The sequence below is a fragment of the Phoxinus phoxinus genome, assembly GCF_949152265.1.
Source record: "Phoxinus phoxinus genome assembly, chromosome: 10".
NCBI classification, from domain to species: domain Eukaryota; kingdom Metazoa; phylum Chordata; class Actinopteri; order Cypriniformes; family Leuciscidae; genus Phoxinus; species Phoxinus phoxinus.
This window is the reverse complement of record NC_136885.1, coordinates 22,606,445-22,621,385: the sequence shown is the minus strand read 5'-3', so window position 1 is coordinate 22,621,385 and position 14,941 is coordinate 22,606,445. Positions and strand designations below refer to the sequence as shown.

The window sequence follows — 14,941 nt, the reverse complement described above, 5'->3', positions numbered from 1 at the left end:
AATATTCATACACTTGTCTGAATGATATTTAAATGTCTTTTGTAATAGAGTTGAAGAGACCAGATGATGGCAGCTTTTCCCAGTGTGAAATAATCCTGTGCCTTAAAATAAATAAACAACCTTGTACAGCACATCTATTGAGAACTAAGAAAAAAATCAGTTTGTGTCATGTCTTTTTATTTTTTTTATAACAAAATCACATATTAAAAGATTAGAATTCGTATGAATTTCACTCTGTACTGGTAATTCAACAATTTATTTAAATTGTGATAACTTTTGCTTTGAGTCTTTTGCTTATGAAAAAAGCATGGGAGGGAAAAAAATTAACAATGGGTCACTCTGGAAAAAGGAAAATCAGACCTATAATTTCAGTTCCCAAATGTCTGATGGTTTGTGTGGGAGTTTCATTTCATTCATATGTTTCTGTAAATCTAATTATGTGGTTAATACAGAATGTGGGTTTGAACATCTTGGTGTGTTATTTCACTCAGCTTCATGCTTCTTTGGGCTTGACAGCCACCAGTACCAGGTTTCGTGGGGAAAAAGCAGCATCAAAGAGTGGGATGAGTTCACTCTTGAAACCTAAATGTGAAAATACAAAAGGTTTTACCCGCTCTGTAAAAATATACTATGTAAAGAATATTAATAATATAATCCAATATTACATTTTTATTTTAATTATGTAACCAAAAATGTTAAACAAAATACAATGGTGTCAAAATAAAATAAAGCTAGTTTGGTCATTAGACCATTTTCTCATATGAGGGACTGGCTCTGTGACGCATACCTCTCTCCTGCAGGAAAATCATTCTGTCCAGTAACACTAGAGTCTCCACCACAGGAGCCAGGAGAAGAACCAGGCTGAAATACACCACCACTTTACCCTGGTGCGCTAGCATTGTATCCACACAGACAGAGTCATACGGGAGATCAGCGGGTAGGCCCACCCGTGGCAATGCCAAACGAGCATACCTGTGATAAAACAGAAAGCAACAGTATCTCAGATGTATTTTCAAACAAGACAGTTTCAAGTATGATTAAGATTTTGATTATTTAATTTAACTCGTTTATTTCTTCCTGTTCCAGGAACTGAAGTGCAGGAGTGAGTCATGGATTTGCCAGTTCTGTAAAGATATTAATATTATCATATGTCGTGATAAAGAGAAAAACTAACTCAGAAAATGACAGTGCGTGGGCTTTCTTAACGGTCTGAACTCCCGGTCTGCGCATATCGGGCCTTTCCGCTCTGATGATGCTTTCTAAGATGGCTCTGTAGCAGTGTGTCCGCAGTAACCCGCTCTCCTCTCTCAACCGCTGAAGATAGTCCTCTATTGCATGACACGCTCCCTCTCGTGCCTTGTAGGACAACTGGTGCCCTGGTAATCCGCGTACCCAGTCGCTCATTGGATAACTATATTCTGAACAGGAATCAGCCACTGGGATGTCTGAAGAAAATGGGGGCTGGAATACCCCTGGAGGGTTTGGGTTCTCCTGGGTTGAGATTTTCATGTAGCAGCAAGCCACAGACGTGATGACCTGAACCTGAGGGCAGTTGGCAAAGTGGCGCAGAAGTGTGGAGCTGAGGTCTCCACAGGCGTGAAGACCTGTAAGGACAAAACTACCCAGTTCTTTGGCACCACAATCAGTAACTGGTATGCTTTTACAGGTAAGACTTCCGGTTGCCATTCCTGATGGAAAAGCCCCAGTGTTTACTTGGGCTACGGAGTCTGAAATATTTATGTGAGTTTTTTGAGCCTGAAGAGTATTTTGTATCTCTGCTTTGGTTTGGCATGAATGAGGCTTCAGATGCAGATCTTCCACCCTCTGTTTCTTTTCATATGGCCCAGTGGTTGGTCCAATACTACTGTCACTTTCCCTTGCTGTCACAAGTTGCTGAACGAAGACATCCCATGAAGCCTGTGGGTTGACCCAGCCCACGACATGACGAGGAGAAGGACCAGGTTCAGAATGCAGACCTTGAGCTTTTCCTGACTACAACAGAAACGCAGATTAGAAATATCACAGCACATTCAAAAAACAAACAAACTCTGGGTCACAGTAAGACATAAAATATGTATATGTACAAATAAAATAAAACATGGTCTGAGTGATAATACAAGCTGAAAAGTAATATCAATATGAAGTAATATCAATATCTAAAGAGGTTAAAGGAACAGAATGTATATAATTGTAAGGATATTTTTTAAATAGAATGTAAAATATAATATTTAGTATATTTATGAGGGTCATACCCTTTGGTTCTCTTTGGTGAGTGCCAATAGGAGCTGTCTATCAAATTTCTTAGCCATAGAAACAAGGTTGGGATCAGCCTCAATTCCAGTAACATCTAGGCCAAGTCCAAAAGACAGAAACCGTGTCAAATGGCCCTGGAGGGATGGATCTAATTAAAGTAGGTCATTTGCATATTCAAAATATAAAGATTGGCATATTTAAAATAACAAAATGAAGCAAGACGTTACTGTACCTGTCCAGACCCAACATCAACCACACAGTTACAGTTAGTCTGATCACCCAACTTCTTAACCAGCTAGGAGAGAGTAAAACATTTTTAAATAATCTTTAGTGTATCAAATAATCTTATTGGAGAGTGTTGTTTCTTTCATAATGACATTCAGAATCTTTCCACATTGACATTACATGCATTATATTGTACCCATACCGTGCCTAGGCGGCGGATTTCGTGCTGCTTCTTGGGTTTGACATGTTTACGGAAAATGTGTCCTAACAAAGAGCTTTGACTCTGGTTGGGCTGAAACTCTGGCACTGCTGCACCTGCGTCCTGACTGTGCCCACTTGGTGCTTTACGTGGAAACGACAGCACATGTGCAGCTGTCCGCAGTGCCAGTAAAGACAGAGGCCACACAGATGGGTACCTGAAACACAAAATACACTTTTGAAATTACTTCCATTAATGGGTTTACTCTATAACATTATTTTATTTAAAACATTTTTTTATAAAAGTTTATGTTGAACTTTTCAAAATAAGTAAATATTAATTTTTCACTGTAAAAGTAATTTATTTTAATGTTTGTTTTTAAGGAATTTACATTTGTTTTTAAGGAGTTTACATTTGTACAATACAGGGTTATCATATCTAAAATATCTAAAACTGAAATAAACAAATATAAAAACTATACAGACATGTTAAAAACTCAACTTTAAAACTTGAATTGAAATTAAAATGAGTAGCCTATATAATAGTACATCAATACTAAATGATACTAAATAACACTCATAGAAATACAACAAATTTGGTATATGTTCAGTACTTCATGTCCAATGTAAAATATGGGACAAGAAAACAAAACCAGTTTTGGCAGATGCTTTCATCCAGAGTGACTTTTCATTGCATTCAAGATACATTTTATCACAATGACCTTGGTGTTGCTAGAGGCATTTTCTGCTGTTTGAGAACACTGAAATATGAGACTTTCCTTTTCAACTTAGTCACTACATTTATTACATTAACTACATTTATTATTATTTTGATGACTTACTTAAATATTAGTCATGTGTTCAAATCTTTATTTGTTGTGTATATCCAACGGATCTCAAAGCTTTCTAAATGAAAATGCTCTTGATTATTGCAAAGCAATGTTCTGACTTTGTACTGTTATCTTAATTTAAGGCAATATTGTTAACAACTACAGACAGATACACAGAATACATTTATTTTACCGCCTGTCCTTAATCTCTTTATCCAGCAGCAGATCAGCGATCTGTGGGGGTGTAAGATCACCGAGGGCTTCTTGCCAGCTCACAGGCAGAGTATCCCACAAACTCTCACTGAAGAACTCCTGTGTGGACAGAGAGAAACACCGGTACACTTCACATGTATATTTCAGTATACTCGCGCATGCATGCTCAGATGACAGAAAACCCCAGGTTTAAAAATGTGCGGGATTATTCGTTTACGGGAACATTTAGTCACTCATACTTGCAATCTGGATAAACGTTAAACATATTAGTTAATCAAGCACAAACACTGAAAAAGTACAATAAGTTGTTGATTCATTACTATTATGTAGGAGTCTGATATGCGTCTGTAGGTTGACAGGAGCGATGTCAGCTTCTCGGCTAGTTCTCTCTGCTCCTGCTTTGAAAAAGTCGCCACAAACATTTTTTATAACATTAAAAAACACCATGCAGATTAAACTGGGTGCCCTTCAATACTACGAGTAACGTTAGTCATTGAATTGAGAAATTTTCTGTTTACAATCCGACCACACGTGAACGAAGAGCGCCGCCTACCAGTGATGTCCGAGTCGTGAACAAAACAATGAATCGGTTGAACTGATTCAAAAAACATGCCTGAACAATTCGTTCCTGAATCAGAGTTGAATCGAAAACTTTTGCGAAAATGTTGTTGTTTTTCGTTCTTTTATAATTAAAAAATTTTAGTAAATAAGTTAAGCTATTTTAGTAAATTGAGTTTAATTCAATATTTAATAAATGTTTCATTGGCAGCTAGCTGAAATTAAATGTTATTTATTTATTTATTTGACTTCATTTTACGTTTATTTTATTTCAAGTAACGATTCAACGAACATGTTTTTTTTTAATGGATTTAGCAAAAAAAAAACATTAAATGTAAATGGCATTTATATTTAGGCTTACTGTTAACCTGCAACAAACTGAACTGGGTCACACCCTTATTAATAAAAACAGGGAGGGAGGGCGTAATAAACAGACAAATATGTGCTTACCATTACACGTGGCTTTTACTTCTTCCTTTTCTTCTTCTTCTTCTTCTTCTTCTTCTTTTCTCTGAACTTTCTCTAATAGTACTTCTTCATCACTTACGTTGAATCGCAGAATCAGTTTTGATCCGGTTCTTTAAAGTGTGTTGTTGTCATAGACAGTATTGTTGTTCGTAAGATTCGAACTTCTCATAACCCTCCGACCCGGAAGTGCACATGTATTCATGCGGTGTGCTTCCTATGGTGTGCTTGGCTTGAACCGAACACAGGAAAAGGAAAAAATATCAAAGATCGTCTTTTTGTGGCAAATAATGGTATGTAACCGGCAATTCTATCCGTAATAGAGTCGCACAATTTATTTCGGTGTACACAGGGTGATACTTACCTTAAACTCGATCATGGAAATGTGTTTTAGATTTTACGAACCTGTTTTTTACCCCTCAATTTACAAAACTCGTGAACCATGATTGTACAGTTGAGTTAATCCACTGATAACAATAATTCAAATTAGTTAAAACATAAGTTAAATGTCACGTCTATCTACCTGGTTAGTAAAATATAATATTTCCCCGTTTAATCATGTGTTTAGTTTATCCCATATTGTAAAGAGATGCTATATTTAAAAAACATTGTTTATAACAGGGGGTTTCAATTTTTTAGATACCACAGACCCCAATCCTAACATTTAAAATCCAGCTATATATTTGAATGTATAATGATTCAATTTATAATGTGAAAAAATTATATTATGATATTGTAAAATCGGTTTTGGAAAATATTTAGTACTGTGCTTTAATGTTATTTATTAAAATATGTGTTACTATTAATGTATTTATTATAATATTTTCTGTTTAGTTAGTTATACTGTATGTTTATTATTAATTTATGTTAAATGTTTTTTTTTATACGGTTTTTCTCTGAACTGTTCTACAGAACCTAGTTTGAAAACCCCTGGTTTAAAATCTTAAACAGACTAATTATGTTATCAAAATCATTTTGTGTGATCCCATTACAACATTGTTAATTCTTGTCTTAACAGTCATTGTTCTTTTCTCTTTATTTAAGAGTGACAACTTCAAGAAGACACCTGTTATAATCAACCTTTGAGAGTGAATAAGAATGTCAGGAATTATGTTGAACCTGGTTTGTGAGCCTGGTTCTGGAGGCAAATCAGGTAAATGCAGAGGAAATAGCAAACATGGTCGTTTCCTTGGAAGGAGACATTTTATGGAGCACAAGGGTTTCTTAAAAGAGAAACAAAATAAAAAGCGAAACAAAAAGATCCAGCAGGAAAAGAAAAACAAGTCAAATAACGTTCAGCTCAACGGAGGAGAGAAATCAACCCCAGATGCTATTTTTCCTAAATTTACCTCTTGTCTGCCTAATAAGACCAATGAGCCTTCTAGTTCTGCAAATACATTTTCCCAGCAGTCCACATTTTCATTTCCATCCACTGCCAGCACATCTCAGAGGGACCTGACACACCAAGCGGCACCCCGTACTCTCGGACCATTAAAATACGTGGCAATGGACTGTGAGATGGTGGGAACAGGACCGAGGGGGTGTAACGGTGAACTCGCACGCTGCAGTATTGTTTCCTACGACGGAGATGTTATTTTTGATAAATTTATCAAACCCCTCAATCCTGTGACAGATTTCCGCACTCGCTATAGTGGGGTCAGGAGGCAGGATTTATTCAATGCCACACCCTTCTATCAGGCGCAAAAAGAGGTATGAAATAACATCTGTTCTCAAATTATCATGTTACAGTGCATTTATTTATAATCGACAGACACTTTTATCAAGCAAATCAACTTTTTTTAGCCATTCTTGAGCTACATGAACATTGCAGCCCACCAATTATATGTTATGAAAGCTTTTATATAAAGTCAGGCTTTCTTTAAAAAAAATTTAATCACAGAATGTTATTTGTTATTCGTTTTCTGATTTAAAATTATGCATGCACAATATATCTGTAATAGTACCATATCTGTTATCAGCCAATATCAGATATTTTTTATCTGATTGGTAATTGATTGGTGTTGTCTATTTAATTGTTCATGTACATTTCCCCTATTTTAAGCACTATTTAATGTAATATTTAGCAAAATTAATATAAATTTTTCATACTGTACATTATTATTTTGGTATGCCCAAATTAATCTGTAGTAATCTGTAATTAATTAAAAATGATTGATTTTAGTTTTTAGTGTTTTTTATTTATCTATTTTGGTTACCGACTATAATATTAAAATAATTATCATCTTATTATAATCGGCCAAAATTTTCACATCAGTTAATGCCTAATTGAAATGCTTAACTAATTGCATTACATCTCGTTTATTCAGTGTGCTTAAAATAAACTAATATATAGTTTAATATAAATAAACTAACAAACCGAGTATTGACAAACCAGTAATAGTCTGATTAGTCTTATGTTTTGCACACAGATCTTGAAGATATTAACAGGGAAAATGGTTGTGGGCCATGCCATCCATAATGACTTCAAGGCCTTAAAATATTCCCATCCTGCTTGCCAAACACGAGACACAGCGCGGATTCCACTGCTGAACCAGAAAGCTGGAATGCCCGAGCATCAAACTGTGTCTCTGAAGAAGCTCGCTAAAGCTATCCTCGACAAGGACATACAGGTGGGTTTAACTCCGCAGAGAACGCTTTAATGTGGCACAGTGGATGTCATTTTCACCTGTGCCACAAAGTTATTTGAGGAGTTCAGCTGTCAGACATTTCAGAGTAAATCTGGAGTCAGTTCAAAAGCAGCTCTTGAATCTATTTTTATGTATGAAAATAAGAACAGGCTTTCAGTTTTTTCCACTGAGAAACTCTTCTTACATTTTCAGAGAGGGAAGAGAGGCCACTCGTCAGTAGAAGATGCCAAAGCCACCATGGAACTGTTCAAAGTAGTGGAGAATGCATGGGAGCAAAAACTCTCAGCCCTCAGCCTTTCAGCTAAAGCAATGGATCTAGCTCTGAATCAAATATGATTCGATTTTTTTAAAGATACAGTTTTAACTTGACACCTTTTATATCAGCTAAACTTCTTAGCAATGCTTGTTGAAATACCACTAGGGGGCTCTATAGTTTCCGTGTATAAAAAAAAAGGTATTTTAAGTTAACTTTATTGGTTCAGTTGCTTTGAAAAAAGTGTTAAGTTGCAAAAGATGTTGGATATTATGCTAACTGTACACATACATGTTTGTGTTCTGTTTAGAATCTTTACAGTTAGTAAAAAGAAAAACTGCTCTCACAGTGCCCGTTTGTCTTTCTGAAGCCTTCCGAACAGGACGAGTCAGCATTCTTCTTCTACAGTGAATTCAACACCACCACATGAATTACTGCTCCTCCTGTATTTAACTGTCCAAATGTACAGGGCCTCATCTGCCATCCTTGAGATTACAGTCAAAGCTCTTTTCCCTCCAAACCCACTCAATCATCAGTCAGTCTGTGTTTAAGGATCTGGTCACACCACTTTGGTGATGTTTGGGAAGCAGTCAGATCTTCCTTGCCCACCAGTTTCCCAGCGACTGACAAGCTTGTGATTTTCAGCCTTATATGGGATTCTCTTTTGCACAGTTCCTTAATAAAACACTAAAGCAAACGCACACCATTCCGTGGTGCAGGTCAAAGAAAACAATTTGTATAAAGGAGATTTGACCGCACACTCACTTGCAAATACTTTAATTCACCAACGTTTTGGCAATAAGCTTTTGTCAAGGTGCGACACAACATGCTTAATACTTAAGAACAATACTTAAAATACATGCACTAACCTCACTTTTTGCATCTTTTTTTTCTTTTTTTGCATGATTAAGAATAAGTATTCTTGAAAAGAATTTAACTTTTTCAAGTAAATTTTTCAACAAGTTTTTCAGATGTCCACTTGAGTGAATGGTATGCGTTTGTTTTTTTACTGAAGAGATACTGTATTAAACATAATACTGTGGTATTGATGTTTTCAGACTGGATAAACTAGCGATCAGGTGTTTTCAATCTCTTCTGAAATGAGCTTGTTGGGAGGTAACGCATTACATAATCAGATTACTTTTTGATATAAGAATAAAGTAACGCATTTCAAGTAACGTGCATTACACAATCAATTACTTTTTGATGTAATGCATTGCAAGTAATGCTCATTATGTAATCAGATAACTTTTTTTTTGATGCTGCAAATTACATTCTAATAACAAATACATTTATGTACAGCCAAAAAAAATACTGCAGATTAAGTATTTTCAAGAACAAGTCACAGTAATAGTATGAATGAAATATAGCTAGTGATGCATGATGTCCTACTTAGTGGACAGATGATAAATCAGAAAAAAAACTTCCTCCCACACTAAAATCAATACTTGGAAAATTTAACAAACGTTGATTTTTTATTTAGATTTTTTTTTTACCTGCAAGAGTCTCCTAGTATAGAAGGAATGGATGGATATTTCGGAGCAATTTGGCATTTCTGATTGGCCGTTGGTCATATTTATTTGGAGAGAAAAAAATCCACATGCAACGGTTTGCCACTTGGTGGCAGTGTATAGGATGATGCAATAGTGTCCATTGTAGTGGTTGATGGGCAACTATGCCATCAAAACCCATGTACAGTAAGAAAATGAGGTTTATAGCTGTCCACTGTAGTGACCTCGATGTGGCGAAAGGGTTAATATCAGGAATGAGGTATGTGGCTTTTAAATTTACTATTTTAGATCAGTAATTAATTAACCCCTGCAATTAATAAAATAACTATGTATAAATATGTGTATAAAATACGTTTTTTATATTTTATTTTATTATGTGACCATTATTTTCACCAGCCATTAGCCTACTCCAGTCTTCAGTGTCACATGTTCCTTCAGAAATTATAATATGATGAAAGAAAAAATTATCATCAATATCGAAAGCAGTTGTGCTGCCAATGCGTAATATGTTTTTTGGAAACTGTAGCCTATATAACATTATATAATTATGTATAACTGTGAAAACATTATATAATTTATCCCTAAACTGTCTTTTAATTCATTTAATGGTAAATCTGGAATGAAATAGTAATTTCATAACTTAATTATTAATTATAATTTCATAATTTAATGAAACCTACAAAAGGTTACATTAATATTAATTATTGCAATATCTATACAAATAATGCATTTTCAGCATTTGTTCAACTTTTTAAAAAATGTATTCAAATTTTTACATTTGAAGTTTAAGGAAGTTATAAATTAACATTATTTAATGTATCAAACAAATATTAACAATAATAAATAAATGTATTATATATTAGCTTTTAGATTTAGTAATATTAAATATTTAAAATGTGCATAATACACAATAATATGATTAAATATCAATAAATTATTCATTGTTAGTTTATTATATGCATTCATCTATCTTAACAATGTGAACTTTATTGTGAAGTGTCACTGATAAAATCGAGGTTAATGGGGTGTGCTGTAGAGAGACGGCAACCAGTGACTTCATACTTTCCCACTTGTGGCTTGGATGTGGATGGTATAATGTCTGTAAAACGGATAAAGTTTTTAAATCCTCAATGCTGGCAGGCTGAGGTAATCTTGTGGTACAGAAATAAGACCCTGCTCATTACTAAAGGATTACCATAATGCAAGAGAATACATAATGTACTGTAGTTTTATGTGAACTTTTATTTATTTATTTATTTTTGTTCCTCTTTTATATGACAGTAGGCTATTAAATAATATGTGATACAAAGGCATATTCACCCTCTTCTCTCTGTGCAGAAACAAATCACCTTCTATCATCCAACCTCTCATCTCTGAAAGTTACCATTTTAACAGGCTAGACACTGGTCTGTTGCAAATGCGGTTACCTTCACAGACATGACTCACAAATGGATCGGATTCAAACTTACAGATGTGAATCAGCAGTGACTCATGCCTCTAAACCATTTCAGACTGGTAATTTCTCTGAATAAGCGGTTGTCTCATCATTACTGAGGGATCTGGTTATTAGAGCTCACCGATCTTGACACAAATTTCCCTTCGCTTGGAGAGTCAGCTAAGCGAGTCACGGAAGGTGTACGTGCATGCTAAGATAGCATTGAACTGGTCCAGAATCGTGCAGCTTATATTTGGCCATGACAATGTTTATTTAGCCAGGACGTGTGCAGAACTGAATGCTTACAGAACCATCTAATTCTTACTGTGTTGTTGTGGTAATGAGTGAATATAAGCATTCATTGTGGCACTCACCCCTTGGACTCTTAATTGCTCAATAAAAAGTTGATCATCCCTTTAAATAGGAATAGGCTACTTCTTTTAAACAACGGGTAAATTCAGTGATCGTGAATGTTTCATGTAAAATGATTAGCCTACCTTTCCTTCCACATAACTAAGGGGAGTAGCCTACGTAGGTTAATGCCACAGATTTCATGTGTTGAATATCTCTTGAACAAACATTAAGACAACCCAAAAATAAAAGCTGAAGTTTTTAGATAAAACAGGTAGCCTACATTGTAATTCATGAATGAATTATAATTAGGCCTAGGGCCTATATGAATTCTGAAATTGTGCGACAGACCCACTAGGGCTGCTTAAATGTTGATTATGAAAATGTTTATTTTAGACACAACTAACATCACTCAATCTTAAAGTGCGTCCACGCCATGTCGTAATTACTGTAAACATTCTGATTTGCAAAACGCACGTGATCAGACTCGTCATTTTCTGAGAGCTACTTGTAGGCTACCACGTGACCGCTGTACCACGCGACTACTGTAGATTTATTTTGGAGTTAATAATGCAAGAGAAGCGTATGCATCCTAATCCGAGGACATGAAAAGCTCCCTTGTACAGCGTCACGTGTCGTCTCTTTCGGTAATTACAACATGGCATGAACGTGTTATCTCACATAGCCTAATTATGTTTATGATTCATAGGGCTACCATTTTAGTCTTTTACACTTTATATTAAATCACTTAAATAATTAGATACTGATATGCTTTGACAGAATAGGCTATGTCGGCCAAGAGAACAGTTTCCAAATGAACTCAACAACTGCACCTGGAGCTAAATGCTAAACCAACAGAATAGTTTTCTTTTCTTTTCTTTTCTTTTCTTTTTGTGTGTTAAACAATGGTACGATACATCTCTCTCTCTCTCTCTCTCTCTCTCTCTCTCTCTCTCTCTCTCTCTCTCTCTCTCTCTCTCTCTCTCTCTCTCTCTCTCTTAATTTAGGACATTTTAACTTTTTTCTCCGTCCCTTCCCACTTTCTTCATCGGGCCAAAGGACAAATGGGAAAATGAACCCTGTTGGTTAAAGAGAGTGGGTTGATCGGAGATCCTTCCTGCTCCTTTATTCCTCCTCTCTCTGTCATCCTCTCTCTCTCTTTCTTCTCCTCTTCTGGACGAGCTCACAGCATCCATCATCTCCCGTCTCTGCACTCTATGAGACTATACAATCCTCAATCTAAACGGGGGCTTTTCAAGAGGAATCCTTTGGAATTAGGTATGTGGCTTTTAATGATTCTGTAATTCAGTTTCAACTTAGAAAACTGGATTTATGGCTATTGGATTATGATTTATGAGGATAATTTTTAGGATCAGTAAGTGAAGTCTGCTTATGCAGAATATTTTCTGCCCTGCATGTTTTCAAGTTTGAACACACAGCAGAAGATTCTATGGTGGACATTACTATGCTGAATATGCATGTTGCATCATCCCATGTGAATTAGCCATTATATACATTACAGACCATTATGCAGCGGTATCTATTCAGAATATTGTTATAATATAGGCTAACTTTATTTAGTACTGTAGGTGTTAATTGATAAAGAGTGTCTTAGAATACTTTCTTAAATACTTATTCTTCATAAGAACCTTTTTTACTTTTTAGGAATATTTTTTGGCTGCAAATGGGTCTTAAAAGTTCTTGATTTTTCATTATAGGTTCTTGAGATCAGTTTATTTGCATCTGGATTTGTAAAGCACCATACAGTACAGGTGTGTGTGTGTGTGTGTGTGTGTGTGTGTGTGTGTGTGTGTGTGTGTGTGTGTGTGTGTGTGTGTGTGTGTGTGTGTGTGTGTGTGTGTGTGTGTGTGTGTGTGTGTGTGTGTGTGTGTGTGTGTGTGTGTGTGTGTGTGTGTGTGTGTGTGTGTGTGTGTGTGTGTGTGTGTGTGTGTGTGTGTGTGTGTGTGTGTGTGTGTGTGTGTGTGTGTGTGTGTGTGTGTGTGTGTGAGAGAGAGAGAGAGAGAAACTAAAAAGGCTCTTTATTGACATCAGGCTGTAATGCCCTTTCCATTTGGATCCGTAATTTTGAGCATGTATCTATTCCTGGAGTGCTTGTAGTGAGATTTAATTTTAGAATTTGTTTAGAATGTGTTTGAAAGCCTGTCAGTGTTGGAAGGCGCATAAGTGTTCTTCACAAACTGAGCCTTCAAAGAGACGACACCTGCTCTTGACACTTCTAAGTTAATGCATGTCAGAAACTGAGCCTCCAGTCGAGATAAATGAATTTGCAGCAACCGTAGTAAACGATCAATCTGTAAAAAAAACAATTTTTTAATCCATTACCTAATCTCCATTACCTATATAGATACAATTACTGCACAAAAATAGTCAGTAGATAATATTTTTCAGATTACTCAGTGCTGAGAAAAACTGCTAATGTAATCATGAACAAAATTCATTCTTGTGTGTCAGATCATATATTAATGTTATGTTGGGGACATAAATATATACATCTAAATCTATAAACTGGATAGTAACAGATTACATGTAATCTGGATTACGTAAGATGACACAATGACAGTAAATCATTCATAATATATAGATTCTCATACCGTAATTCTTCTTTTTCATGTTTTACATTTTCCTTTCTGAAAAAGCATATTGCTCATACATTTACAAAGTTTTTTAGTTTTGTGAAATTGCACACACATACCAGCCACTAGGTGGTTATAATTACATGGTAAAATTACACTTTGTGTTTTTATATCAAAATTGTACAACATTATCCTATTCTATTCAATGTTATAAACAAGTTAAATCAAAATATAGTTAGATTATATTACCTAAAATGTGTAATGTAATGGATTACAAAATGGAACTACATTTTTTTTAATGTAATTTGAACGAGTACGTAAGTAAAGAGCTACAATTTGTAAGTAATCTACCCAGCACTATTATATTATTGGATGTGGATATAAGGTTGAATTGAGTCTTGTCAAATGACATTTTAACATTGTGCTGATTTTAGTGACTCTAGCAAATTTAAGTAGATCTTAATATCGTGCCTGAGACTAAAGGCTTTGTAAACACTAATATTAGAGGTGGTTGTACAATTGAGGAAGAGATATCTGCAGCACACCTGCTGGATGATTTTGCTTTGTGGAGCAAACTAAGCAGAAATCCAGGTGCCAAATGTAGCATGAGAGACATGATTCATGAAATACTGTTTGGTCTACATTTGCAGTTATTCCACTGCTTACACGATTGAACTTTATTCTATTGAGACAGTGAGTGGGAATGTCTGCTGTGTGTTTTCAGATGTAAAATTACAGCACTTTATTCAGCCTTTAATCTTCACAGTGGCTCAGCTGGTTTCTTAACCCATCGCTCAAATAGGTGTAACAGAGCCGAAGTCAGTCTATGTGTGAGTGTTTTTCAAAACGGTTATAGGATGAAGATCCTTCATACCATCTGTCGGATTGTTCAACTGTTTGAGTCCTGCTGTGAGGCATCCAGGCATCTTCTTATCCACTGCTGCTTTTCTTTAAAGACGTTGTGAACAAATATATACATTTATGCCTTCACTTATATTTAGTATCGCTTTTGGAATAAAAATAAATTATTTTGTCATTTCCTCTCAAATTATTTAGGTGTTCTCTCTTTCAATCACAATACTTGCCTGAACCCCTGCAGGACACATCTGACCTAATTTAACTGTACAGCACTCATGTCCCGTCCTGATCACCCCAATGTGAAGAGCAAAGGGTCACTTGTGATAAACCACTGAGAAAGTAACGCAGGATGGGATTGTTGCAGATTCCAAGAAAAAAGGATTTGATGTTGCATACTTTATTCATTTGATTCTTTAATGTCACGTTTTCCCCTTAAATGTTTATTTTTATATATTAATTATGTTACTATGTTCAGATCTGAGAAGATTATTTAAATGATTTTAACCATGCATCTTAATGTAAAGCAAAATTAGCTTTTGCAGCTGGTAG

General features: G+C 35.4%; 2 protein-coding genes across 5 annotated transcripts; one reads left to right on the top strand and one right to left on the bottom strand.

Moving 5' to 3' along the window:
- Positions 1 to 123: 123 nt before the first annotated feature.
- Positions 124 to 4,992, bottom strand: mettl25b (methyltransferase like 25B). Of its 3 annotated transcripts, XM_079626328.1 has the most exons (9): positions 4,728 to 4,992; positions 4,040 to 4,117; positions 3,700 to 3,818; positions 2,681 to 2,894; positions 2,486 to 2,548; positions 2,253 to 2,387; positions 1,175 to 1,992; positions 788 to 972; positions 124 to 582 (listed from the first exon to the last, which is right to left on the bottom strand). In XM_079626328.1, the coding sequence occupies exons 1-9, from the start codon at positions 4,728 to 4,730 to the stop codon at positions 494 to 496; spliced, it is 1,704 nt and encodes a 567-aa protein (XP_079482454.1). In that variant the 5' UTR covers positions 4,731 to 4,992; the 3' UTR covers positions 124 to 493. The 3 variants fall into 3 exon arrangements, 2 of the variants coding, with proteins under 2 accessions (XP_079482454.1, XP_079482453.1); XM_079626327.1 differs by lacking the exon at positions 4,728 to 4,992 and having other exon boundaries at positions 187 to 582; positions 4,040 to 4,224; XR_013799338.1 differs by lacking the exon at positions 4,728 to 4,992 and having other exon boundaries at positions 188 to 582; positions 788 to 1,124; positions 1,207 to 1,992; positions 4,040 to 4,224.
- Positions 4,704 to 7,991, top strand: isg20l2 (interferon stimulated exonuclease gene 20-like 2). 2 transcript variants are annotated; one of them, XM_079626330.1, is made up of 5 exons: positions 4,704 to 5,035; positions 5,787 to 6,291; positions 6,376 to 6,452; positions 7,172 to 7,372; positions 7,583 to 7,991. In XM_079626330.1, exons 2-5 carry the CDS (start codon positions 5,841 to 5,843, stop codon positions 7,724 to 7,726), a joined length of 873 nt encoding a protein of 290 aa, XP_079482456.1. In that variant the 5' UTR covers positions 4,704 to 5,035; positions 5,787 to 5,840; the 3' UTR covers positions 7,727 to 7,991. The 2 variants fall into 2 exon arrangements, with proteins under 2 accessions (XP_079482456.1, XP_079482455.1); XM_079626329.1 differs by having other exon boundaries at positions 5,787 to 6,452.
- The last annotated feature ends 6,950 nt before the right edge of the window (positions 7,992 to 14,941 follow it).